Raw genomic sequence first — 24,712 nt, forward strand, 5'->3', positions numbered from 1 at the left:
GTGTTGAAGTACAACATTCCACTGTAGCGCCGCGGCCGCCGCCACTGTGGGCTAAGCCCCGAATGTTTTGCAGGACGCCCCTGCCTCAGACGCTGTTTCCTGCAGATGATGCGTTATTCCGCCCGCCGCTGGGGGGTTGGGGTTTAACAGGTTAACTTAAAGTGGACCTATCATGCTATATTTAAATGTAGGGCCATACCTATATAAGGTATATTTATACGTTTCTGTTTTCAAAATACCAAACAGATCATGCATTTTAGCCATGCCTCATTTCGCTCTATTTGCTGTTCTCCAGCACTGTTTTTGCACAGGGCTGATTCTGTGAGCTGCAGCTGACCACGCCCCCCTGCAGGACAGGGGAGCCGTGCTCTGATGAAGTCAGAAGAGGGGGAGAAAAAGAGATCTCCGTCCTCCGTGTTTTATTATATAGAGTCGTTATTCATTTGTTTTAAAGCTCAACAAATAACAAAGAAGACCTTTGACCGGCACTTTTCTAATTTTGTCCGGAAGATTTAAACTTTAACGGACATCTTGACCGGTGAAAGAAAACCTAACTGAAACTCTGCCGCACGGTCCCCTCGTTCCTTGGAAGAGGCGGAGAGGTGGGTGTTTTTCATCTGCTGGTGGACTAACCGGAGAGAATTACAGTGCTTGCCTCGACGGGGAGGGATTGCATTGAATTAAAGCAGCGGGAGCAAACGCTTGCCTCGGGGAGGGAGAAAAAAAGCCACAGCGGAGAATAAACAGAAGGGTAACCATGGTAACCATGAGCGGGAAGTCTTCTTCGCTGCTTTTGTGGCAGACTACAGCGCCACTTACAGGCCTGGCATATGTACTACAGCGTCTCCAGCGCTTTCGAGCGGCAATGGCCGGCCCCACATTCCCCCGATAGGTGGAGAGTTGGCCCAATAGCCGTAGCGCCACTTTCCTGACGTCAGTAAAGTGTTCAAATCTGGATCAGTTTTTATCAGATCCGTTTTAGAGATTTGGGTATGGAGGAAAATAGAGAGGGTTGTGTTTTCTGACACTTGGTGAGTTCACACACATATTCATGTATAAAAGACGTACAAAAGTGCATTTTGCATGATAGGTCCCCTTTAATATCATTTATTTCAACTAACATAATACAGTTATGTGAAATCAGTTAAAGGTACCATGTCATGGCCATTTCTACTGATCATAATTCCATTGTTGAGGTCTACTAGAATAGATTTATATTGTGCAATTTTCCAAACTCACATTGGTTTTTCATACAGCAGTATGTGTATTCACTCTCTGTCCTAAACGGCTTGTTGGAGCTCCTGCCCCCCCCCCCCCCCCTCCCTGTGAGCCCAGTGGCCGTCTGCGAGACAGCGAGACACAGCGAAACACACACACACCCGCAGCCTGGCTGGGAGTTTGTGTGTGTAATCAGGCTGAGTTCCGCGGTGTCTCGCTGTCTCGCCGACCCCACACCAGTGAGCCAGCTCACACTGTCCGCTCCTCGCAGCAGCGAGCCTCGCAACGGATTGGTCCAAACGTAACGGCTCCGCGGACGTTACATTACGTCACTATACCCAAATACATCACTATACCCAAGAAGTAAACAATTGAAAAAGAGAAATCCCCAACGAGGCGTTCTGGGGCAGCATAGACAGGTCTTTTCTGTGTTAGAGTTTTACTCCCTACAGGGTGTACTTTGAGGGTTTTTGACTCTGCAGACCGTTTACATGCATAAAAAGCTACATAACACACAAGGGGACGGGTAATAACCAGAAAAGCATGACATGGGACCTTTAACATGATACATTCAATTAAAGTCAACGTTTCAGTTTTTCAGTCTCTGAGATGAAATCAAATTAGACAGTACAAGTTAAATGAGACTCAAATACCTAAAGGTTATATAAAAATAGAAGGCAATACCATTTAAAGATCCTAATGGTTGGGGAAACCAAAGATAAGGGTTGCCATTCAGTGTTTTTCTGCAAATAACAACAACAACTCTTCCAAAGTAACTTTGAATTACTATTGCCGTTAACACTTAATGTCAACGTAGCATTGTTCTGCTAAATGATAGCAGAGGATAATCACTGTGATGGTACATAATTAGTTTTTTTCTTGTATTTAATATGGAAAAATGTGCGGCTCTGTACATATTGTAGGTGGTAGCTGTGAGAAAATGAATAGAAATACTCACTAATAGACTAATTAAGTATTCTCAAATATAAATGAGTAAAGCAGTCCTCTCTGGTGCTCTTCAGTGTGAGAGGCAGTCCTGCATGATGATCATTCATTGAATTGCCCTCTTGAGCAGTTTCAGTTGCAGCGCTACACGTCCATTAACATACCTACATCTTCCTCGTTATTACTTCATATAAACCGCTCAGCCAGGGATTACATGTCTCATGTAATAAAATGCATTTGTTTTCCTGTTCGTGCCCGTTCACCTTTATCTGAAATTCTACAATTGCACTCAAGCTAATGACAAACAAGTGTTTAGCTGTACAGCAACTTTCAGAGGACAGAGCACCACCTTCTTGGCTACACGGAAAAAACTTGAAATCCTGCCAAGTGTATTGGTCTAATTTCTAGTGAGAATATGTCTCACCACTTGATATAAGACATAATGAATTAAGAGGTAACAATGCAGTGAGACATAGGGTCTTGTTTTTAGACAATGCATCTTAAGTATCTTGTGAAGTCAAAGACTCTTGAAAACATCTTATTTTGAGTTGGATCTCAGATGAAACAAGTTTTTTTAAGCTGCTGTGGTATTTGTGAAAGATGGATCATCCTGTATCAATAAATAAATCTGACTTGATTCTAGAAAACACATTTTTATTTGAAAATCAGAAAAGAGAAAACTTTTGAGCAGTTCTGGCTCATGTTGTAACACAACATTCCCTTATTCTGGTCAAATATAGCTCAAACAAGGTTTTCTCAGCTAATTACAAGACCTGATTAATCTAAATATCCCATCTTATTTCAAGAAATCTTATCAAGCAAGTTTTCACTTGTTCTATTGGCAGATTTTATTACAAGCGAAAAAACCTTGTTTTTTTATTCTTTTACTTGATTTTGGAGCAGCATCCAGTGTAAGGCATGCTAGTAATGATATATAATGCAGTGCAGTGATACTCTGCAGCAGCAGGCACTTCCTCTGTGATGCTGTGTTACAGAGCTGGCAGGTGATCAGACACAGAGGGGAGAGAGCAGCCATGTTTTAGGGATTCATCTAAAATGGCGCTCATATGTACTGGTCAGGGGCCAGGAAAATCAAAGGGTTATGAGAGGAGAGGAACTGGGAAGGGTTCCCAGAAATGTCCCTGGTTGATGAGCTCAGTGTTCCAATGTTTCAATATTGGATTTCAAGCGGCTGACTCCAGATCAGTGGCTGTTTGATGTGCGCCGTAACGCTGCGCTGTAGGCCTCGCTGAACAACACCTCGCTCTGCTGTACTGCTACAGACATTAATCTGGACTTTTTATCTTCCTAAAACCACATCAGGAAAAAAATGATGAAGCAGTCACTTTCTCTCCTCTGTGTGGCAAAAAGGCTTTTAAAAATCACAATATGGGGGAAGTGGGGCTCCAATTACACCTCCTGTGCACAGAGAGGGGGGGGGGAGATAGACAGAGAGACAAACACAGAGACTTGTATAGGGAGGAAGAGAGGGAGATAAAAGAGAGAAAAAAGATGTGAAAAGAAAATGAAAGAACGAGTGGCGGGGGTGGAGAAAGAGAGTGGAAGATCCGTGCGGCAGATAATGAAAAAAGGCTACCTGGTGGCAGAGTAATCCAGGGAACTGGCAGCCGTCCAGATTCAATAACAACATGAAAAGTGTGTGGGCTGGAGGGATGAAAGGATAGAAGAGGACGGGAGAGGTGATGCAACTGCATCTCAACACCATCCTGTAAGCCAAGGCCTCCTGATGATATATTCATGCAGAGCTGATGGGAGAGAACAAAATGAGCAAAAGACAGGAGGGGGAGAGGCGGAGAAGAGGAAGAGAGGAGGAGAGTGAGAGGGGAGAAAAAAACAAAAGAAAAGACATAGGAGGAGGAAGAAAGAAGAGGACGAGGAAAGAAAAAAGGAAAGGAAATAAAGAAAAAAAAGTGAGGAGAGGAAACAAGAGGAGACAAGAGGAGACAAGAGGAGAGGAGACAAGAGGAGAGGAGACAAGAGGAGACAAGAGGAGACAAGAGGAGAGGAAAGGAGACATGATGAGAGGAGAGGAGGAGAGAGGACGAGGGGATGGGAGGCTCGCCCCTGAAGGATCAGATGAAGGCCTGTTTCCCAACCTGCTGTCTGTGATCACCCTGTAGTTACTGTGTGGCTGCAGTACCTTGCTCTGCGGCTCGGTGCTCTGCGGCTCGGTGCTCTGCGGCTCGGCGCTCTGCGGCTCGGCGCTCTGCGGCTCGGTGCTCTGCGGCTTGGTGCTCAGGTTCTCTGGTTTCTCCCAGCAGCGGGTGGACAGGTTGAGGATGGCGGTGGCAGCCATGTGAGCCGCCTCGGCATCATGGGAGTAGTCATAGGCCAACGAGGAGCTCTTCCCGTAACCGTGGAGACTGAGGCTGGGTGACGGCGACTTGGGGAATGAGGGCTTAGCTGTGGGAGGGCAAAGGTCAATGTAAGATCAGTTGATGTTACAAATAAACACAACAAACAAGTAGACAAAACATGTGAAGCTAGAACTAATAGCTTATTAGCTTAGCTTAATGACTAAGTAGCCTGCTCCGTCTGCAGTGGTGAATTAAGTACATTTACCTAAGTACAATTTTGAGGTACTAATTACTCACGTGATGCTATTTATACTTTTACTTTACTTTGGAGGTTATATTTTACTTTTTACTCCAATAAATTCATTTTACAGCTTTAGTTACTAGCCACTTTGCAATGCAGATATAAATGAATAGTACAGAATATAAATCAACCATAATGAATAATGTATTATTATGGGTTAAGCTACCCAGCAGTATATCAAGTAATTTAAATAATCCCCAACTTTAACAAGTACAACATTGACAACAATGCCTGAATAATTAGAATACAATAATGTCATATTTTATTTATTATGAAATGGGCTATACTGGAAAATGAGTACTTTTTGTACTTGAAGAACACTTTATTATGCCAATACTAGATCTGAGTACTTCTTCCACCACTCTCCGTCTGTGAATGGTTTGAAAACAAATGGGCGGGGCTCTCCTACTTTTGAAGGCTTTGGGTGACATATCGCTGCTGTGCATCTTTGGAGCCAGCATGCGCCTCCCGAACACCTGCGCGTCGAAGCTGGCGTAATCGAAGGACACCTTGGAGTACTTCTCCAGCTCCCGGGCCAGGTTGGCGCGGGGGGTGCTGGGCGCCATGTCGGGCCGGTAGCTGCCGTACTGAGGCACCTCCAGCTGCTTCACAAAGCACATGGGCCTGAGGGGAGGGAAGGGAGAGCGAGAGGATGTCAGGGTGGGGCTGGAGGTGTAGAGGGGGGATTAAGGCAAAATAAAGAAAGTAAAATAGAATAGATATGGGATAAAATTAGGCAGTGACAAAAAAAACAAATAAGCAAAGCAGAAAAAAGAGTGGGGAGAGAATGAGAGAGGGAGAGTGACACAGAGAGAGTAAAGATAGGGCCACGGTGTACTTAGCAGGAGTGCAGCAGGATTAAAAGCTCTCTTATCAGCAGAGGGCACATTTGCATGTTGTACAGCATGGAATTTATGAGCTTTAAGCCCTCTCGTTTTCCTGGAGAGCCTGCGCTTTTGTTAGACCTGTTGGCGTACATCCACTGATAGACCAGAGAGAGGCAGGGGGGGGGGGGGGGGAGTGGGAAAGAAGGAGGGAGTGGAAGAGGTCCTCCACCCACTTTTTGCCCAGCCCTTTTCCCTCCTCCTCTGCATCATGTATGAGTCTCTGGGCTAATATCTGCAGTACATGACCCGGCCTGCAGTCTGCTCACATCTGAGGAGGGTTTTCATGACAGTCAAAAAAACGTCCTACCACTGATCACAGGGGATTTACTCCCCCTTTTTATTTATTCATTAGAGCACGGATTGCATGAGGAATTCTTCACATAACACACATTCTTAGCTCATTCTGCTAACAATCTGAGGAGGGAAAACAAAGCCAGCCTTATTATGTTTTAATCCTCTGCTTTTGTCCAACCACTGATGAGCTTTTCCTCAAGGAAAGCAATTATTTCTCCTTTCCCCCCGCAATGCCCCTGTAACTTGCATAATTAGCTTATCGGCGGCATTATTAATTACAATACCAATGAGGAGGAGCGTGGACTTAGCATAATACCAGTGTCTGCTTGTGTTAATTATCATTCTTCTGGCCGGGAACTGGGCGCTGACCGCTCGGAGATGAATGAAGATAAAGAGATGTCAGTGTCGGTGACAGTAATGATCGCAGCGGCACGCTGAATGCTCCAACACCTCCTCTCTGTATCCAGCCACTCACACACAGCTCCACCTCTGAGGGCCCGCTAACAAGGTCAGCAGGTCTGAGATCTGTCTGAGCTCAGGAGGAACAGCCTGAGAGGGACTCCACTGTGGGAGATCTTTTATATAGTGATCTATCTCAGTCTGGGGATAGATGTGATGCCTCATCTTTAGTTGAGTTTAGTTGGTTTCATTTGAACTAATACAAATCAAATACACATATAAAAAATGTATTTGTAACTATTTGACTTCCTTATTTAGTCAGTAGTATATTGTATGTTGGGTTGTTGTGAATTACTACACTATAGCTTTTGTACGTATTACAATAAAACATTTGAATCTTAAATAACAAAAATAAGTTGTTACTTTTGAAGTGACCAACCTTAGCGAGTATATACTGACTGTAAAGGTGTAGACCTTTTAAAAGTGTCTAATTCTGAATACAGTCTGGAAGTATTTTATTTGTTATTGTATACATTAATTTAGCAGTTTTTTTACTCTATCAAGGTCTTTAATAAGAAAGACAACATGTGAGATTATAACTAATACGTTGGTTGGTTCATGATGATCGGCTCGCTTTACATCTTAGAGCTCCCCTCCCGGGGACCCATGCATTTCTTATTTAGTCAAGCGGATATCTTAAAAGGACATATTTAAAGTATATGATCAAATATTTTGTGAACCCCACCTTAGCACCCTGTCGTTGGGACTTCCTTTGAGCAGCTCGCTGCCGGGGGGGGAGAGATGCTGCTTGTCGAGGCCCTTGGACAGCTTCTCTGCAGCGGCGATGGGGCATCCGGAGAGACTGCACACAAAAATATGAATATCAAAAGGGGAGCATGTTGCTGACCATGTAAATCTGCATTGCACTGATGTGGACTGACACATTCCCTGTCCTGCATATATGAATATTTGAGCTTGCAAATGCACAAAGGGAACTGCATGCCCTGTGCATAACACCCTCATCTGCAGAGTGTAGACACACAGTCAAACACAATCAGTGTGATGTATGCATGGGTACCTGCGGTGTGTGTTTCTGTTGCTGTTAACGTGGCCCTGCCCGGTGCAGCCAGGTGTCGGACACTTCAGCACGTTCTCATGCATGGCCAGAACTGTGGAGAAATACACACACACACACAAGGTTAGAGAAAATCCACGATTTCATCTAAACTCTTTTTACACGTAAGGCACTGTATGGAAATAATTTGGGGAAGGCAAGACACACCCCAGCAATATATTATTTTCCTTTGACTATGGCGAACATAAGTAAATGAATATGTAAGCTACTAATAATGAGATTGTTTAAAACTGTTATGAGTGAAATTGAATAACTGAACCAGACTGCAGCAGCAAAAAAGTTTGAAAAGTTAAAATGTTATAGATTCAAGTATATTGTGTATGTGGTCGCATTTTTGTTATTAAATGTAAAGAGTAGCAACAAACATGTTTGAGGACAGGTGTCTGGCTTTAGAGAACTAAACTAAACAAAGGGGCCTGTTTCCTCACAAACATAACATAAACGTATCCCCCCTTGAAGAGACAACTGTTTCCAGTAAGCTATATTATTTTGCAATTAAATTGAAACAATCTGGAATGACACATAATATTAGGACAAGTTCAGTCGAACTTCCATCAGCAAAAATAAAATCCCCCCCCCACCCCCTTTTCTCACCCCTCCTTTCAGTTTTGTACAGTCCCTTAGAATGAACACTAGCAGTAATCCTTTGTCAGAAAATAGCAGGGAACTGGACATGTAATGTACTTGTAGTCATGGCTACAGTACAATGGCCTCTGATATGTATGTAAGACATGTCTCTACAGTCAGACGGACAGAAACACACCACCACTGCAGACTCATATCTGAATACACTGAAACAACTGAAACGTTGTCTTAAATCAAATGTATTATGTGAACAAACATTGTGAGCAATAATATTAAGTTTAAAGTGGACCTATTATGCTATATTGGAAAAATATATTGTAGGGCCATACCTATACAAAACATGTCTGTGACGTTTTTTGCTTAAAATACCAAACAGATCACCCAGGCGGGAGTGGTTCAGTCTGTAGGGGATTGGACTTTGGACCGAAGGGTTGTCGGTTCACGTCCCGATCGGACCAAAAAATACGGAGTGTGGACTGGTACTGGAGAGGGGCCAGTTCACCTCCTGGGCCACTGCTGAAGTTCCCTTGAGCAAGGCACCTAACCCCCAACTGCTCACTGGCGCCGGCTAGACTGGCTGCCTCTGCTCTGACCTCTCAACTGCATGTGCATGTGTGCATATAACTGTGTGTGTATTTGTATATGTATGTGCATGTTGTAAAAAGTGTGTACAGTGTGTACTGTATGACCTGTATAAAAACGCATGTGTGTACGACAGAGAAACTGACTTTCCCCCTCGGGGGATTAATAAAGGTCCATCTTCTTCTTCTTCTCATTGTAGCCATGCCTCATACTGCTCATCCCCCTCTTTTGCAGCCCTGTTACGGCCCATCCACACGGCGGCGTGCGTTGAAGCTTCAGTGTTAGCATTCCGTCGCTTCGCTTTGCTCGCTTCAAAAGTTGAGAAAAGTTCAACTTTTGAAGCTTCGACGGAAGCGTCAGCCAATCAAATCATGTGCCAGTACAAGCTCTAGCCAATCAAACCGTGTGCTTGTGTGTCCGGGGCGGGAGATTCAAGATATCAAAAAGTACATTTTGCATGATAGGTCCCCTTTAAATAAAAAATAATAGGGTCAACTTAATATTATTGCTTTCAACTAACCTAATACAGTGATGTGAATTTTTTTGACATAATATATTTAATTCAAGTCAACGTTTCAGTTTTTTAGGCGTATATTTACAGAAACCAGCCAGTAAACTAAATCAAAACATCCGTTTAGAATGATCTTACCTGTGTACCTTTATCTTTTACATGGTGGTTTCTATGTTTCTGTGTATGTTAGAGTGAATAGCTTGAGACATTTAGGGGACACTGATGAAATGAGGAGTAGTGGTTTTACAGCGCTTGATGTGTCACTCCAGTGTGAGAGAGGGTGTGTGTTTCTCTCTGTCTCTGCCCTTTGTTGTCACTTTTTGTGAAGAACACTCACTCTCGGGGGGGATCCTGTCCTTGTGCGGACAGCCTGACAGGCTGCGGTGGTGGGGGTACAGACCGGTCACATGACCCGTCCCATCACACCCTGGGGTGGGACACTTGATCTCCCTCTTCTCCTGCCTACTGCTCTCTGGATAGAGGAAGAAAGGAGAGGAAACAAGGAGGGGATCAAAGGAGGAGAGGTAACAAGGGAGGAGAGGAAAGGAGGAGAGGAAGCAAAAGAGAAAGGAAACAAGGGAGGAGAGGAAAGAGCCTATAGTTAAAGATGGTTTCAGATTACCCATGACCTACATTTTATGGTATTTTATTGTTTTTATGTATTTATATTCTTGTCTTTTTTATTTTATTGTAGTTTTTTTTTTTTTTTCCTTTAAGCACTTTCATTCATGTTTGTTAATCTGTAAAGCCCACTGAGACGAACGTGTTTTGTGATATTGGGCTATATAAATAAAGTTTGATTTGATTGAACCTTTTCTCAGACCTTGTTCGGACAAAACAACACCTGAACACACATGAGGAGGATATCATGCCCCTATGATTTACAGTATCCTCTACTGGAGGTAGGCGAGCCAGCATCGGTGTCACTGGAGAGAAAAAGCAGCGAGAGGAGGGCGCGCTGCTCTATTGGCCTTCAAATTGAATGTTAACGAGACACGCATCTCCTAATTAACGCGGAGCAGAACAGGAACGTCACCGCAGGAGGGAGTGGAGGCCAAGGAGAAGGCAGCACCAGCAGCCATGTAATCACACTACTGCTGAACTGAGAGGAGCGTGACAAGTGGGCGCCATGCCAACTGGGAAACACATGCACCCTGTAAACAAACAGTGTGTAACCTGCACATGCACATATGAAGGGCCGTGTAGGCCAAAATTCAAACTAACCTCGCACACACACTACTGAAATACTCTCACATTCACTACTGAACACCTCACACACACACAACTGAAAATGAAACCTCACACACACACAACAAAACATTAACCTCACACACACACTATTGAAATACTCTCACATTCACTAGTGAACACCTCGCATACACAACTGAAAATTAAACCTCACACACACGCAACTGAAAATTAACCTCACACATATACTCCTGAAATACTCTCACATTCACTACTGAAAACCTTACACACACACACACACACACACACACACACACACACACACACACCTGAAAACATTTGACTGAAAGGTTCTCAGTAGGGAATGTGCATGTGTTTCACCTATGTGTGTGAGGGGGATTCTTGCTGTAACGGAAGTCATTGTAATGAAACGGAAGTACCAAACTGCTAGTGGTCGCTCTGCTAGCTCCGTTAGCTCCGTTAGCTCCAGTGTGCTACAGGGGCTCAGCTGCTTCGCTGATCCGGAGAACACAACTTGAACTCGGTCGTGTTTGTTGTGTTGATGCCTGGTGGAGTGTTCTTCATTGAAATATCTGACTTATCTTATGGCTCTGTGGTTAAAACAGACCGTCCATGAATGCAGTTTCTTCGGTAAGTGAAATTCAAGCACTTTCTTGACGGCTGCGGTGCTGTTTCTCTATAAATCCATGCTGAATTGGACCTTCTGTTTCATTCTTCTTCTTTAATGGCGACTTCCAAACAGAGTAGAGGAGAATTATCGCCACCTACTGTATCACTGCAGCATTGTTCTTTGTTACTTCCGTTTCATTACAATGACTTCCGTTACAGCAAGAATCCCCCTCACACACATAGGTGAAACACATGCACATTCCCTACTGAGAACCTTTCAGTCAAATGTTTTCAGGAGTGTGTGTGTGTGTAAGGTTTTCAGTAGTGAATGTGAGAGTATTTCAGTAGTATGTGTGTGAGGATGATTTTCAGTTGCGTATGTGTGAGGTTTCATTTTCAGTTGTGTATGCGAGGTGTTCAGTAGTGAATGTGAGAGTATTTCAATAGTGTGTGTGTGAGGTTAATTTTCAGTTGTGTGTGTGTGAGGTTTCATTTTCAGTTGTGTGTGTGTGAGGTGTTCAGTAGTGAATGTGAGAGTATTTCAGTAGTGTGTGTGCAAGGCCAGATGTTTTCAGTAGTCTGTGTGCGAGGTTAGTTTGAATTTTGGCCTACACGGCCCCTCATATGCAGTTGTCATTGCACACTCTAGTCCCACCTTTAAGCACCTTCTCTTCGTTAGTTTATTCAGCTGGAACCACTTCATCCACATCACAATGGAGATCTAAACACAGCTCTGTGACTCACCGCTGTTTATTTGGTACAACATGTTTATTTGTATACTCAATCCAAATGTATTTTCAGCATGTGACACTTTTTGCTGGTTCAGAACATCGTGTGACCAAATGTGTGGCATAATTGTTGTTATTGAGTTTGATTAAGGCAGGCTAGCTGTTTCCCCTGCTTTCAGTCTTGATGCTAAGCTAAGCTAATCTTTTTACAGTAGTGCAAAGATATGGATACTGGGCCACCAGTCTTGTCAACATTATTTTTACTGTAATTTCAGATTAGATTAATTGAGTTTAGATGAATTGTAAAGTTACAGTTAAATTGACAAATGTACTAGTATTTATGTTTTATACATCTATATTTTGATCTGTTTTAATTGTTAGTCTGATAGGAAATGTTGATTGTTTGTTGATTATTATGTGTGTACCTGCCCGAAGACGGCAGATGGAAATGAGCTTTTAGCTATTATCTGTCATATATCTGTCTTCCTTTTTGAGAAAAATGTAATTTTATGCATGGTCCTTGTTCTATAAAGATAAAATAACATTTAATAACAATCGTCTTCTGGCTCTATCTTTAGAAATAGTGGACAGACAAATAAGGGAATAAGAACATTGCCCAAATTGCCTTTATTGCAAGAAAAGAACAATTCACTCTTTCTTTAATTGTTTCTCAAGTTTTTTCCCAACTTCTATCAGGAGGTGAGTCTCCTGTCTTAGAGTGTTTTTGAATTCAGCATCAAGGTCACGACCCTGCTTGCAGCAGCACTGCCATGTGATGCTTACATTACAAGACATAAATAAAGTGGGCGTAATGCCCCTGATTTATTGCACACCTCAGGACCTGCTGCAGCTCTGGCCTACCTTTGCAGAAGTAGCTCTTGCGGATGATGTCCAGGTGCTTGGGCCTGTCGTCCATGGTGAAGTAGCGCTGGTGGAGGATGTCCGGGGCTCGGAGCAGATCTCTGGGCCCGGAGGGCTTCACCTGCTCCGCCTTCAGGGCGATGGCCTGCTCCAGCAGGCCCAAGTTCCCTCGGGTTATGTCGAACATCTCCGACTCGTCCGTCACGGTGGAGCGCTGTGATAGGCTGTCATCGTCGAGCTCGTCGTCCCCGTCCACGTCATCGAAGTCCCTCTCAGACCTGTCTGAGCGCACCTCGATGACGTCAGGGGAGACGGAGGAGCCGGCTTTGTGGATCTTAAAGTTCTGGCCTCTGAGGTTGGGAAAGAAGTCCTCCAGTGGACTGGCCCTGTGCGAGCTGAAGCTCAGAGGAGGGCTCTGCTTGTAGCTCTGAGGCGGGCTGGGTTTGTGAGAGTCATACTTGTTGAGGGGACTGTGGGAGTTGTAGTTCTGGGGGGGACTGGCCCTGTGTGAGTTGTAGTCCTGCAGCAAACTGTGGTGTTCAGCCTCTGAGTGAGTTCCCTGAGCGGCGGCGGTGCTGGTGATGGTGCGGATTGGCACATCAGGAATGGACAGAATTTGGTTCACCTCCCTGTGTTGCTCCTCTTCCTCTTTCTCCTCCTCCTCTTCTGCTGCTGGAATGCCCTGACTTTGCTGTGCTGGAGCTGCCATCTTTTCCTCCTCCTCCTCCTCCTCCTCCTCCTCCTCCTCCTCCTCCTCCTCCTCCTCTCCATCTTTGATCTGTTCATGGTCTTCGGTCACATATAGGGGGCTCACATGGTCTTTCTCTTCTGCCTCCTCATTCAACTCCTCTTCCTCCACTTCAGCTGCCTCCTTGTGCACAACAGATGACTCCTCCAATACTTGAACTGTATGTGCCTCCTCCTCTTCGCCCCCATTCATGTCCCCTTCATGCTGGTCCTTTACTTCTTCACCCCGCTCGGCTGCCACGGCGACATCCTCCTCAGTCTCCACGGCAACAGGCTGCTGAATGTCCACGGAGGGTTCATTGTTGGGGGAGATTTGGCCGAGGTGGAGGAGCGAGTTGGCCACTTCCTCTGCTCTCTGAGAGGGAGACTGGACCTCCTCGGATGCAGGTGGCGCTGCTCCAGGATCAGTCTCCAAGAACACACACTCTGAGGAAACATATGAAGAAGAGTCAGAGCTGTGAGCAGGAGGCGAGTCATGCAGAGAGTCTTTTGTACTGTTTACACGGGAACGAAACGGGTTGTATCCGCTACTTTTCTCTTTCTCTGGGGGGCCAAACGGCTCCGTGTGTACGTCCTATACGATCATTTTCCTGATAACGATGACGCCATAGCCCCGCCTCTCCCCACCTCTGCTGCTCTCTGCTGTAGCATGGTCAGTAGCTGCTGTCAGTAGCTACTGCTAGTGCTACTGCTACTGACCATGCTACAGATGTTAGTGCAACATCTACAGCTCCTCTACCACAACCATCAGCAACAAGTGGACATGGAGAACTACATGAACTACATGTTGCTAAATCCACCGTGGAGAATAAACAGAAGGGCAACCAGGCAACCATGGCAACCATGCTCGGGGGTCTTCTTCGCTGCTTTTGGTGTATTTTGTGGCGGAAGTACAGGCCCCGAATATGTACTACAGCGTCTCCAGCGGGTCGAGCGGTCTCGTGTGGAGGGACACGTTTATTGAGCCGTATCCGTGTGAAAGGAATACTTTTTTGATATCGAATTCGGTTCGTTTGCGTTTCGTTTGCGTTCCCGTGTAAATGGGGTCTTTATCATCACCTCCATTCACTGAAATACACCGCCTGCTGTGACACAGTGTTGGTGTGAGGCAGTGTAGAAGCACTCACAGTCCCCTAGTGGTCATTAGGAGAACTCACTTATTACTGACCTGCATTTTGTTTTGCTGTCTGTCAGTTGGAGTAAAACTGACAAGTGCACTCTCAAGAAACTTATGAAGTATATATTAAGTCTTGCACAGTAAACTGAAACATATCAAAGTCAACTTGAATCCTCAGTGTGAAGAGGAGGATGACTGTGGTTTGTCTCACCTTCATCAGCGGCAGGTGTGTTCTCCTCCTTCTCTTCTTCCCTCTCCTCTTCCTGCTCCATCTGTGTCTCTTCCTCCTCCTGTCCGTGTGTCTGTCCGTTCTGTTTCATGTCCTCTTTCTCTTCGTCCCCTTCTACAGCTGCCTCCTCCTCTTCCTCCTCCTCCACCTCCTTGGTCTCTGCTCCTCTCTCTCCATCCTTCTCTCCCTCCCCCTCGCTGCTGCCGTCGCTCTCTGCGCTGAAGCCCTCGTCCAGGGCCAGTTTCAGGGGGTTGGACCTCCTCTTTGGGGGGGGCAGCTCTGCGTCCTGCTCCTGCTCGGCCTCCTCTAGACGACGCTTCCTGGCTATGGGACATCCCAGAATGCTAGAGGAAGACAGAGAGGGGAGGAGGGATCATAAATGGTGACATCACAGACACACCTGCACTGAAAAAACTGAAACGTTGACTTTCATTAAATGTATTATGTCAACAAATTCCACATAACTGCATTAGATTAGTTGAAAGCAATAATATTAAGTTGAACCTGATATTTTTTGGGAAATCGTGGGAAATTTGTCATAATTTTGACATAATACATTTCATTAAAGTCAACATTTCCGTTTTTTCAGTGCATGTTGTAGGCCAGCATTACTATGCTGTTATGGAAGGCTGATTCCTACAGGTTCTCACAGGGTTGATCTACAGTCTTTGAGCAGATGAACTAGTGGAGCAGCTTTGACTTTAAAGTAGTCGACAAACACTTGTACCGTGTAGTATTGCAGTACACAAAATAACAGATGAAAAAACACAAGAAGAATTTGTGAGTGACTATAAGCAGCATGATGGAGCGAGTTTGTGTGTTTTGACATGAAGAAGGATGGAGTGGTTGGAGTCAACACCTGGGGGGGGGGGGGGGGGCATGCATGCTCACTCTGAAATCAAACCACTCTCCACCCTCAGCCAATTGACTGGAACGTTTAATGAACAACTTGTATGGAGGGGCGGGCGGGCGGGCAAGGCAGCGGAGGGTGAAATCCAATAAACCCCCTCTCACTCTCACCTGGGAGATGCCGGGGGAGATTGAGGGACGATCTATAAACAAAGTGCATCTGAAATTGCCGGCTGAACGAATACACATGTAAACAGATAGCTAATATCTGCCCCTCAATAAAGAGCAGTCACAAGCCAGCGAGCGCCCCCCAGTCTGCGGGGTCTCTGAGGGCGGTGGGTGCAGGCGGGGCGGGGGGGGGGGGGGATTTAACTCCAATGAAAAACCTGGAGAAATCACATTTTCTGCTGAAAATGATTACTTAGGTTCAGATTAAGAGGCTCTGGGAGTTTCTGTGTTATCTCGAAAAGAGCTATTCTCTAATAGTCTAATCTCAAGATCTAAAGATGTTGATGTTTAACCTTTCATAAGGATTATTTCTCGCTCAAGAAACTATAACAATTCCAATAACGGATTTTGAATGCCAATCCAAACCATTAGTCACCCCAAATGTGAGGTGTCGCAATGAAATGACCAGAAAAATAAAGCAGAACAATTTATTTCTGTCAAACAAAGTCGGGTTATTTATTTTAAGATAGCCCCTTTCTAATTTAATAGCTTAAAAAATGACTAATTTGTTGATTCAAAACTGCTTTTTATGACAGGCTCTGCTTTGCTTGCTCTCTGCTAGATCCTTTTTGTTCTAAAGTTAGAAACCACCACTCTCTATGCTAACCGGCTGTAGCTTCATTGCTAGCATACAGACACGGGAGGAGTAGGATTGATTAGAGTAGTATTGATCTCAACAAGAAAATGTGTTTTTATAAACATAATATCGAATCACATGGTATTTTCCACGAAGCAGATTGATGCTGCGGGGCGAGGAGGACGAGGAGGACAGACAGACAGAGAAGAAGGACAGACAGTGGGTGGCTTTTTAATCTGCCCTACCTTCTGTGTCGTGAGTATCTCCCACTGATATGGCCAGTGCCATTGCATCCAGGGGTGGAGCAGCTGGATGGGATGGATGGAGGTTAGAGATTATGTTTAAAGACACGGTGCATTTTAGTCCCTGAGCAGCAGCAGTGATAACCACAGGCAATAAACAAAGCAAATTAAGATAAACAAAGCAAAGACATGCAACACATATCACACAAATGCACATGCACAAAGATACCCATCCAGCAGACACACATAATGCATGAATGCAGGTGGCATCAAGCCGGGAGAACATAATATTGTATGTCGTACATCAACCCTGGCCTATATCCTGTTACTATGAGCGATAAGGATCAGCCGCGAGCCGCTGTAATTTCCCCTGCTCGGCTCTGCTCTCCAGTCATCATCATCATCATCATCATCAGCCCCCCCGCTCCTCTCAGGCAGGTTGCTATGACCCCTCAGGACGGCTCATTTCAATTCTCATTAACTTCCCCCAGCAATTGCCCTTTATTACTCCAATTATCCTTATTATTAATTTCACTTATTAAAAAACGCTGCATTTGCATTTTAAATCAGGCGCTCTCTGGCCTCCCTACTGTTTTTTTTTTCTTTTAACCAAAGGCTTTTTTTTTTCTGGAGTGCTGAGCTCAGATCGATACTCAGAGGTGAAGTGAGACAAAATGAGGGAGGATGAAAATATGGTTTGGGAGGGGAGAGAAAGAGGACAATGGGCTTCATGGGCCTGAAAGCTGCCGCCTGGTGGGGAGGGAAGAGGAGAAGCATCCTCTCTCCCCACGCTGGATCCCTCCATTGAAAAAGATCAGACCCCTTTCAATGCTGCTACTGTATGTGTTCATAGCAGGAAACAGCTGTGAGAAATCAATAGCAGCCTGTTGGAGGGACTGACCATGAGCGTAGATGATCAAATATAAAAAGACATCATCTAAAGAGGCACCGATAGTGAGTCTACAAGTGCCGGGGGTAGTGCACATAAAATAACTTTATGAAAGGAATTTGCACAAAGATGAAGGTGTTTTCTTACCTCAGCTCTTGTCCTACAAGCTCAATAGGAACTGGGAAAGGGGGAGAAAAATATGGGGGGGAGGAGAAGAAAGGAACAGGGAGGGAGAACAAAGGTGAACGACTGCTCAGAAAGCTGCGCTGCTAAAAGAAACTCAGATCAATAAATCACAAATGCATACGAATCCCACGAGGCTTCCTCATAGAGCTAACACAGTGCTGAGTGCATGATCACACACACACACACACACACACACACACACACACACACACACACACACACACACACACACACACACACACACACACACACACACACACACACACACACACACACACACACACACACACACACACACACACACACACACACACACTCTGAAGAGAAAACCTAGATCAGCCAATTTGAGTTGTGCAGTTCCGGAAAAAAAGTGACAATGAAATGCAGACTTCAGCAATAAAAAAAGTGATTAATTGTTGCACCTTTAGTTATTATAATTGGCAAAATGAAATTAGAAAAGGAAAAGTGCCTTGATCAGTAGAAAACAGCTCTTCTTTCAGCGACAACTTATAGTAATTGCCTATAAAACATAAATCAAGCTCAGCTCTAAAACAACACACACACAAACACACACACACACACACACACACACACACACACACACACACACACACACACACACACACACACACACACACACACACACACACACACACACACACACTGCTCTGAGCTGGTTATGGCCATCGATTGGAAGTTGAGCAATAGAATGAGTTCGGAGAAAGATCCTATTTTCATTTGGAGCGAAGGAGAAAACAATATGATGCTGGAGAATTCAGTTCGGGCTCTGATATCACATGCATTCATCACATGTCAGGAAGAGCGCCGCACTGAAGACACACACACTCACACACACACTATGGTGATGAGTGTGTATGCAGCATCTCAGTTTCTCAGTCTTTCATCATGCAGCTGCAGCGGCTGGACGCCTTCCTGCGCTCTGAACGCTCTGTGAACTGTTCCTCTCAACACCAACTCACACTCACACACATGGAGGAAGACACACTAACATGCACACACATATAAACACACATGGTGATCTGCACTCTTCTTTACTTATTGTAGTTGCTGATGTGAGAGAAACTGTATTGAACTTTAAGTTAGTGACCAGGCGATGGTGACTCAGGGGGAAATGGACATCCACCAATCAGAGGGTCAGTGGTGTGATCTCTAGGCCCTGAACATGTCCACGTGTCCTTGGGCAAGATACTGAACCCAAAATGGCCTGTTCTGTTACAGCTAAGTTTAGTATTGTTTGCATTTTCTGGGCTATTTTTGGTGTGCCTATTGTGCCTGGTCGTGGTCCCTTTAAGAATCAGGATGACATCATCAGATGGGTGTGTCAGGTGATCATTAGAGAGGAGATAGGCAAAGCATGGCTCTGTGAGCAATGTGCTATTGTTTGTAAAGAAATCCAGCTACATCTGCATATGCCTTTGATCGCATCGTATGTACCTATTGTAATATGGGTCTAATAACAGTGTAGCATGGGTATAATATTGGTGTAAAATGGGTGTAATAACCACGTAATATTGGTTTTATGTAGAAAATACCAATCAATTAATGTTACATAATATTTGTATGTGATTGTCCATTTAAGGGTTAAACTTTAAGCACTTTGAGCAGACTTGTTGGAGAGAAATGCCACTCACCTCTGATTCCTTTGGACCGAGTGCGGGTTCGCTTGTCGTCCCCTTCTACACTCATCTGCAGAGGGAGAGGGAGAGGAGGAGGAGGAAGAGGAGGAGGAGAGTGATAGAAGGAGAGGACAAAAAAGGAAGAGAGAGGCCATCAGTGGTAATTTCTCAATGCTCAATTCCCCCCCCCCCCCCCCCCCCACACACACACACATCCACAGGTAATTGTCCTCCCTGGGCTTCAAAAGGACTGCTATAATAACCCTCACTCACTGTGTTCCCTCTGAAACACACCAAAGGTAACGCTGAGAGACCATCATATCTTCAATCCTCGCAGAAACATCGCTCCCTCACCCGCAGTTATCTCCCACCACCACCAAGACAAACCCCACACACACTCCACCCCACACACACTCCACCCCACACACACTCCACCCCACACACACTCCACCGGAGGAGAGACAGGAATAAACGGTAATGGAAGGGAAAACAAACGCTGTTGTGCAAACTACTTCTCCTCGCCCTCAAACACCTCCCATCACTCTCCCTGTAATTCCCTGCACCTGAATGGTACACATGATTGTACACTGTGCCGAGGCAACAGGCAGGCCCTCTGTTTACAGGGGCCACGGCCCCCGACCAGAATATAATAATAATAAAGCAAAAACACACAGGCTGCTAAAAAGCCAACGTAATAACCCTTTTAAGAAGATGGGCAGTGTGTGTGTGTGTGTGTGTGTGTGTGTGTGTGTGTGTGTGTGGTGCCTGCTGCTTACTCCTGGCTCCAATTTTAAACCACAAAGGAGCAGGTGTTAACCCTGCTGCCTCGCACACACACACACACACACACACACACACACACACACACACACACACACACAACACACACACACACACACACACACACACACACACACACACACACACACACACACACACACACACACACACACACACACACACTGACCCCCGGCCACACCTCTATCGCTCAGTGCTGCTCTCAGTGCACTCTAAAGCTATCAGATGCTTTTTAGACACAATGGAGCCATTAGCTTTGATTACTGGACTTTTTTTCCCTAAATTGCAGGTCTCCCCTTTTTCTCTCTTCTTTCTCACTTCCTCGCTCCCCCCCCCCAAGTTGCCTACACCTCCCCTCTCCTTGCCCGGGCACTTTGCTGCTTTGTTACTTCTCTGTAAGTTGGCAGGGCCACAGTGGGACTCAAACACGGGGGCCCTGTCTCTCTTCTTTTTCTTCTGCCCCCCCCCCCCCCCCCCCCCTCTCTTTGGCAGTGCCCCTTTCCTGCTAATAGACTACTTATGAAAAGAAGGAGGGAGAGAGGGCTGAGAGGAAGATGAAGCACGCTGTTGTTGTTGTTAAGGGCTTTTTCCCCCTCCCCTGAGGAGGGTGCGCTTCATTCATTAGTGTCTAGTGTTTGTCCGGAGGTACAGGTGCAGAAACAAGCCCCTCCCTTCCTTTGCGGCTCTCCCCTCTCTTTTTCTCTCCTCTCCTGCTTTTTGATCAAACTGTGTTCATGTAGAAGTCGTGCAACAAGCGGTGGCGTTGTGCGGCGCCTGGGGGGGGGGGGGGGGGCAGTGGACTCACAGTGTGAAGGGGAGCGGGTGAGTGTGCGCTGAAGAGTGTGTGTGTGTGTGTGTGTGTGTGTGTGTGTGTGTGTGTGTGTGTGTGTGTGTGTGTGTGTGTGTGTGTGTGTGTGTGTGTGTGTGTGTGTGTGTGTGTGTGTGTGTGTGTGGGTGTGTGTGTTCTCTTTACACAAGTGCCTGTGTGTAGTTCAACGTCCATTTCCCTCCACTCCACTGTCCAATGGTTTGCAGGCATGTTCAATTCAGCTGCAGTGGAATAAGTGAGGACATACGTTTAAATCAAGTATTTAACTAATGCTACTTTATTCTTTTACTCCACTGCATTTCTGAGGGAAATATTGCACTTTTTAGTATTAAACATATAAACATGAACTATTCTGATTTGAGAGCAGCCCTACATATGAAATAGTAAAATAAAATAATGATTGATGAGTAGCTCATATACAATGGAAACATATCCATTGTATCATTGTATCAGCTGTAACATCTGAACACACAAGGGTATGCTCAAAGTTGGTACATTTAACAAATATATTCATATATTTATATTTTATATAGTTCTTCAAAGGATTGAGAAAATAGCGCTATTGGTCAATGTGATCGCTCTTGGATCTTTTGAAACTATGCCAGTTTTATGCATTATAACTGTTTGATATTGTTGATATTGTGCTAACTTTTCTGTACCATGGTTTGTCTCCTTGTATTGTTTGTGTATATTGTTGCGGCCATGGTACCATCATTGCAAGGTCACTCTTGAAAAGAGATTTGAACCAAAGATAACAAAAGTGGGTCTGCAGATACACAACATATCTTTCTGCACCACTATAACTAGATTTTTCCATTATAAATAGAATAGTGTGTGTGTGTGTGTGTGTGTGTGTGTGTGTGTGTGTGTGTGTGTGTGTGTGTGTGTGTGTGTGTGTGTGTGTGTGTGTGTGTGTGTGTGTGTGTGTGTGTGTGTGTGTGTTCCTCCCTCATGAATAGATGATACACTCTGTTGCTCCTGTACTTTCTCCTCCTTCATTTGCCTCCTTCCTTATATTGATAGTCGTCGGATGAATCAAAACCTGGACTGAAAAGGGCCCCTATTGCTTTCATGTTTGCGTAACCATAGTTACGCACATTTAAATAGGTAAGCACATCTGAGTTCTCCTCTTTTTCCGGTCCCTTTTCTCAATTCCAGCTCATTACATTTGTATGAACACAAAGTCACCGCGAGTGAATCTGGATGCACCTGATTCTCATCATCTCTTCCAAAGGAGCCTTTGAATGTATGCTCCAAACTTGTCCTTTACCTTGTTGTCTTTTAATTAGACTCCTTGAACAGTGTATGCACGTGGGCCTACACACGACCTTTACAGAGCGGAGAGAGGAGGGGAGTGTGTCCGCCATGTGTGTCTCTGGGTTTAACTAGTGTGAAATGTAGTGTGCAGCAGCAGAAGGAGAAAAAGAAGGGGGAGGAGGAAGACATGGCTCATCCCTACAGGCTGCATTGTACATTATCAATGATGTACTTCTTTGTGTGCGGGGGTCCGCTCTGCATCCTGACTGTAAATGTCTGGCTGGGGGCAATGACTTCAGAGAGAAGGTCACCCTCCGTCCCCCGATGCACATAAATGACTCTTTTATTCATTTGCAGGTTTACAGGAGTCGATGAGGAGAGGAGGGGGGGGGGGGGGGGTTAAGGTGGAGGGCAAGGAGTCGAAGAGGAGACGGACACCTCCCAAAATGACAGGCGGACAACGACTGCCAATCAGCTGCAGCGTGCACCACAGGCGGAGCACGCTGCAGCCTCCATGTTGGATCACGTGCGGCCAGCCCTTCCACAGTTTCACTTTAATAATTCACACAAGGCAGGGCGGAACAGCGAGGGGGGGGGGGGGGGGGTTCTCACTTCATATGCAAAAAGACTGTGACTGCATAATGGGTCAGATGTGTGCTGACAGAGGTTTGCCATTTACACTGTGACTCATCCTGATTCCTGTCCAACACTACGCGTCTATTCATCTACCATCCAGCCGCGCTCATCCATCTCACTTTGCTACAAAAAGATAATAAGAAGGTTTGTGAGGGGGGGGGCAACACTTGATGCAGTGTTTGAAACCTCCCTCTCCTCCGCTCCCTCAGCAGCAGAAATCAAACCAAATCAATAAAAGTCATCTCTTCAGATGAACCCGAGCCATCACGGGGAAGCAAAACTACTTTTACTGGGCCCGGGGGAAAACAGCCCCAACCCCCGCCTCTCCACCCCCACTCCTCAATCCCTCCATCTCTTTGTTGAGTGTCACATGCTCGGCTGTGATGCACGGGGGGGGGGGGGGAGAACAAGCAGCAGATGTTTTCAGAAAGGAGAAATAACCTTGGTAATTTGGGTCAGAAGTTTGAGAAGAGGAGAGACAGAGTGTTTCTCTACCCTGCCGATAAGGAGGAATATCATGGAGCAGAAGAGTATGAGCAGCTCAAGGACATCCTTTTGAGTTTTTTGATTGTGTTTCACTACAAAAAAAGAAAAAGAATCCTGTGAAGTGAACTCAGCAGTGGGAAAATGCTGAGCTGTGCCATGCTGAGCTTAACTAAACTGAACTAAGCTGAGGCAGAGGATGGGCAGGGCCGGCCGGACTTGATGTGCTGTCCCCCCGCACACACACACAAGCACACACAGCCTGCCTCTTTTCTTCATCCTCCCCTCCCTCTGCCTCCACCCTTTTTGACTTTCCCCGCTGAGTTAGGGATTGGGGAAATGCCCAGGAAGCAGAATCATGTTCGAAAGGGTGTGGTGGAGAGGGGGAGGGGCTGCAGGGCCCTGTCACTCACCATGATTGGTCGACGGCTCTGCAGTCTCTGGGAGGCCTGGCAGCGGCTGCTGGTCCTCTCGCCTCGTGTCCACCGCTGGTTCACCAGCTCGCCCCGGAACTCATTCTCTATGAAGACGGAGAAAGAGAGTTGTCATGAGAAATCACACACACACACACACACACACACACACACACACACACACACACACACACACACACACACACACACACACACACACACACACACACACACACACACACACACACACACACACACACACACACACACACACACACACACACACACACACAGGCATGGTTAAGTGCCCCAGCTGGGGTCCCTGTCAGTCTGCTATTAGAATCAATCAAATTTGCGCATTTTTATTGAGCTTTTCAGGGTGCATATATAAGCGAACAGGGGGATGGGCGCTGTGCGAGGAGAGGGGGTGAAGAATGGTCAGTAAATAATGAATCATACATAAATCAAGCCTCTTTTTTTCTCCCCCTTTTTTTTCATCAAGGTAATAGCTCTTCACTTCATCTTTCTGATTGGCCAGGAGAAACACACTACATCCTTTCCCCTTCTCTCACACAAGCTGGACGTGTTAAGCACAAAACACACTGTTGTACCAACAGTCGAGGTGTTCTGTTGTTTTTCCTAACCCTTTTTTCAAGTTCAGAGAGAGAGTGTTTTTCTATGAATGCCCAAGGCTGAACTTCTCTGTCAGACTCTACAGCTGTGAGAACCCCAAACAGCCGAGTGGCTCAGAATCACATCCTACCCTCTGGCTCTCACCTCTCTGTGCGTCCCTGCAGAGGCAGCAGAGAGAGGCAGTGAGAGAGGCAGAGAGAGGCAGAGAGAGGCAGAGAGGCAGAGAGAGAGGCAGAGAGAGAGAGAGAGAGGCAGAGAGAGAGGCAGAGAGAGAGGCAGAGAGAGAGGCAGAGAGAGAGGCAGAGAGAGGCAGAGAGAGAGGCAGAGAGAGGCAGAGAGAGAGGCAGAGAGAGAGGCAGAGAGAGAGGCAGAGAGAGAGG

General features: G+C 45.6%; 1 protein-coding gene across 7 annotated transcripts in view; it reads right to left on the reverse strand.

Annotated features, from left to right (window-relative positions):
- Positions 1-24,712, reverse strand: part of myt1b (myelin transcription factor 1b) — a 139,985-nt gene that overhangs the window by 13,051 nt on the left and 102,222 nt on the right. For all 7 annotated transcript variants that reach the window (XM_034142564.1, XM_034142545.1, XM_034142553.1 and 4 more), the window contains 11 exons: positions 23,700-23,806; positions 19,299-19,353; positions 17,608-17,638; positions 16,575-16,637; positions 14,658-15,019; positions 12,583-13,755; positions 9,513-9,647; positions 7,441-7,531; positions 7,108-7,224; positions 5,192-5,406; positions 4,325-4,587 (listed from right to left, as the gene is read on the reverse strand). In XM_034142564.1, the coding sequence (XP_033998455.1) occupies positions 4,325-4,587; positions 5,192-5,406; positions 7,108-7,224; positions 7,441-7,531; positions 9,513-9,647; positions 12,583-13,755; positions 14,658-15,019; positions 16,575-16,637; positions 17,608-17,638; positions 19,299-19,353; positions 23,700-23,806 (2,612 nt within the window). The remainder of the gene's footprint in view (positions 1-4,324; positions 4,588-5,191; positions 5,407-7,107; positions 7,225-7,440; positions 7,532-9,512; positions 9,648-12,582; positions 13,756-14,657; positions 15,020-16,574; positions 16,638-17,607; positions 17,639-19,298; positions 19,354-23,699; positions 23,807-24,712) is intronic.

The sequence above is a fragment of the Trematomus bernacchii genome, unplaced genomic scaffold (genome assembly GCF_902827165.1).
Source record: "Trematomus bernacchii unplaced genomic scaffold, fTreBer1.1, whole genome shotgun sequence".
In the NCBI taxonomy this organism is placed as follows: Eukaryota; Metazoa; Chordata; class Actinopteri; order Perciformes; family Nototheniidae; genus Trematomus; species Trematomus bernacchii.